Source organism: Rhodamnia argentea, chromosome 1, assembly GCF_020921035.1.
Source record: "Rhodamnia argentea isolate NSW1041297 chromosome 1, ASM2092103v1, whole genome shotgun sequence".
Taxonomy (NCBI): domain Eukaryota; kingdom Viridiplantae; phylum Streptophyta; class Magnoliopsida; order Myrtales; family Myrtaceae; genus Rhodamnia; species Rhodamnia argentea.
In genome coordinates, this window is record NC_063150.1 from 31,445,170 (window position 1) to 31,447,271 (window position 2,102).

Consider the following 2,102-nt stretch of genomic DNA (forward strand, 5'->3'; position numbering starts at 1 on the left):
ATGCTCTGTCTGATCCCGAAGTGCGGCCAAGCTTTCCATCCCGACCGCATCGGCAACGTCACCTGCCCCGTCTGCCATGCTGATCTCGCATCGCAGCCGGCCGGCAACTCGGCAAGTCAACTCCCATGGTCAGGCCCCTATCCGCCCTGGGTCAAGTTGAGGTTCGAGGCGGCTCCGCCCCATGGCGGTGCGCTGGCAGCTTCAATATCCGCAACCGAACACGTGACTCGGGGGATTAGGAGGTTTTCTCGTTCGCACTCGACTGGGCACTCGCTAGTCCGACTGAATGACAACACCGAGCGCTTAGCTGCGGTGCGGAAGCAATTGATGGACCGACCTGGGCTGGTCCTGCCACGGGAAGGTTGCTTGAGGAGAGGAAACGGATGGGGAGGCGAAGGGAGCAACTGAGGGAGGTCCTTCAGGTTCAGGAGGCCGGATCGGCTCGACTGGGCAGCCAAGTCGGAGAGGTGGGATTTCAATAGGATCTTGCCTAGAGTGGCTGCCGACGGTGGCGGTGGGTCCTCTCGGGATTGGTTCAACAGGCTCGACGGGCCATCTGTGCCTACTTTGCTTATATTAGTGATCAAAAGAGAACGAGTTTATAAATTTGCGGCATGAAGTTGGACAAAGAGATTGATTAGTCCGCGATTCTCTGTTGCCTCATTTTTTTCAAATGAGTTTGTGTTGTGAAAATTAAAGATAATTGATTGAAAAATCTGAGAAAATGGTAATTTTTAATTTTAAGACAAATGATCGGATCAAACTTAGAAAAGATGAAAATGTAAATCCCCTGCCGTGCAATGATGAAACTTACTAGCTTAAGGATATACGAAGCATAAACTTACGTAAATATCCGCATTTATTTGTTTGTTCAAGTTTTGGTTATCTGTCTAAGTCAAGTATTTCAGAGCAAATATGATCAGATCTCTTGAACCTTTCATAAATTTCGAGATTTAGATAATAAATGTCCCATATATAAGTAAATCTCTTATGCAATAGCTCGAAGAACATCCCTCGCTCGCATTTAAAATCATTTTTGAAACTTCAAGCATATCACATCGTACGATTCTAATTTGTATCGTGAATAACATGGAAGCTACTAAATTGCAAGTTGACAAATCGGGCCAAATTCCACTAAAGGTACCATCTGCGAATGCTAGCAACTTTGGAAAAAGGAAACTAATCTGTCGAGAATTAATCCGATTGAAAGCACCGTCGTTTGCTGCGATTTGCAACATCATTTATTCTTTCGGAAATTCCAAAAAAATTCAGCTGAAATCAGTGCTATCTTCGCGTCCCCGTCTCTATTGGGCCGAAGCGGAAGAAGAAGCTTGCGTCCTGCATTGCGGCGTCACTTTAGTGCAGTGCACCTCTATTTCCTAAAGCCCCACTACAAGTACAGATGCCAACGTTAGGGATTTAGGATCCACGAATCAAATTATGACAACCTTCGACTTCATGGTGGACGAGATGGAATTTCGCCGGAGACGGTGAAGGGCTCGCACCGCCATATCTAGTGTTGGCGGCTGTTGTCTGAGGTTGCGCTACCTTCGGTGGCCCATTGCCGACTTCTCTCATGCAGAGAAGACGAACAATTATAACGAGAGCAAAATTGGAAAACTGAAAAAATCGGTGAGGGTAGCTTTGGAAGAGGAAAAAAAATGCTACCTAAGGATAAGCATGCTGAGAAAAATTGAAAGCCCAAGAATCTCAAGGTTTGCCTTGGGTTTTCAGCTTTTCCAAAGCTCACTTTTTCTCTAGGTAATTTCAATTTTTTTTCCAAACACCCCAATGTTCGAGGACTACATTATATATTTAATTTAAGTTCAGAGATTGTATTGAATAAATTAAAAATTCAGGAACTATATTAGCTAAAATTTTGAGACCATTTGTGTCTGATTTTCTCATAATTGAAATGACAATATATTTCGACAAAAAAAGAAGGACAATATATGGTGCGGTGAAAACTAAGAAGCACCGACACTCTCTATGGGCTTTCGTGTCGTGTCGTGTCCGATACTCTCCGATATGTCATCGACATGTAATCAACGTTTCGGACACGCCGGCGATACACTAGTCCTCTCTACACACCATTTTGACAA

General features: G+C 44.4%; 1 protein-coding gene across 1 annotated transcript; it reads left to right on the forward strand.

Annotated features, from left to right (window-relative positions):
- Window positions 1-408, forward strand: LOC125314900 (E3 ubiquitin-protein ligase ATL6-like). Its single transcript, XM_048278231.1, has one exon. It carries the CDS (start codon window positions 1-3, stop codon window positions 406-408), a length of 408 nt encoding a protein of 135 aa, XP_048134188.1.
- Window positions 409-2,102: the final 1,694 nt, after the last annotated feature.

Coding starts and splice junctions, on each gene's coding strand:
- LOC125314900 (XM_048278231.1), top strand. CDS start 1: ATGCTCTGTCTGATCCCGAAGTGCGGCCAAGCTTTCCATCCCGACCGC.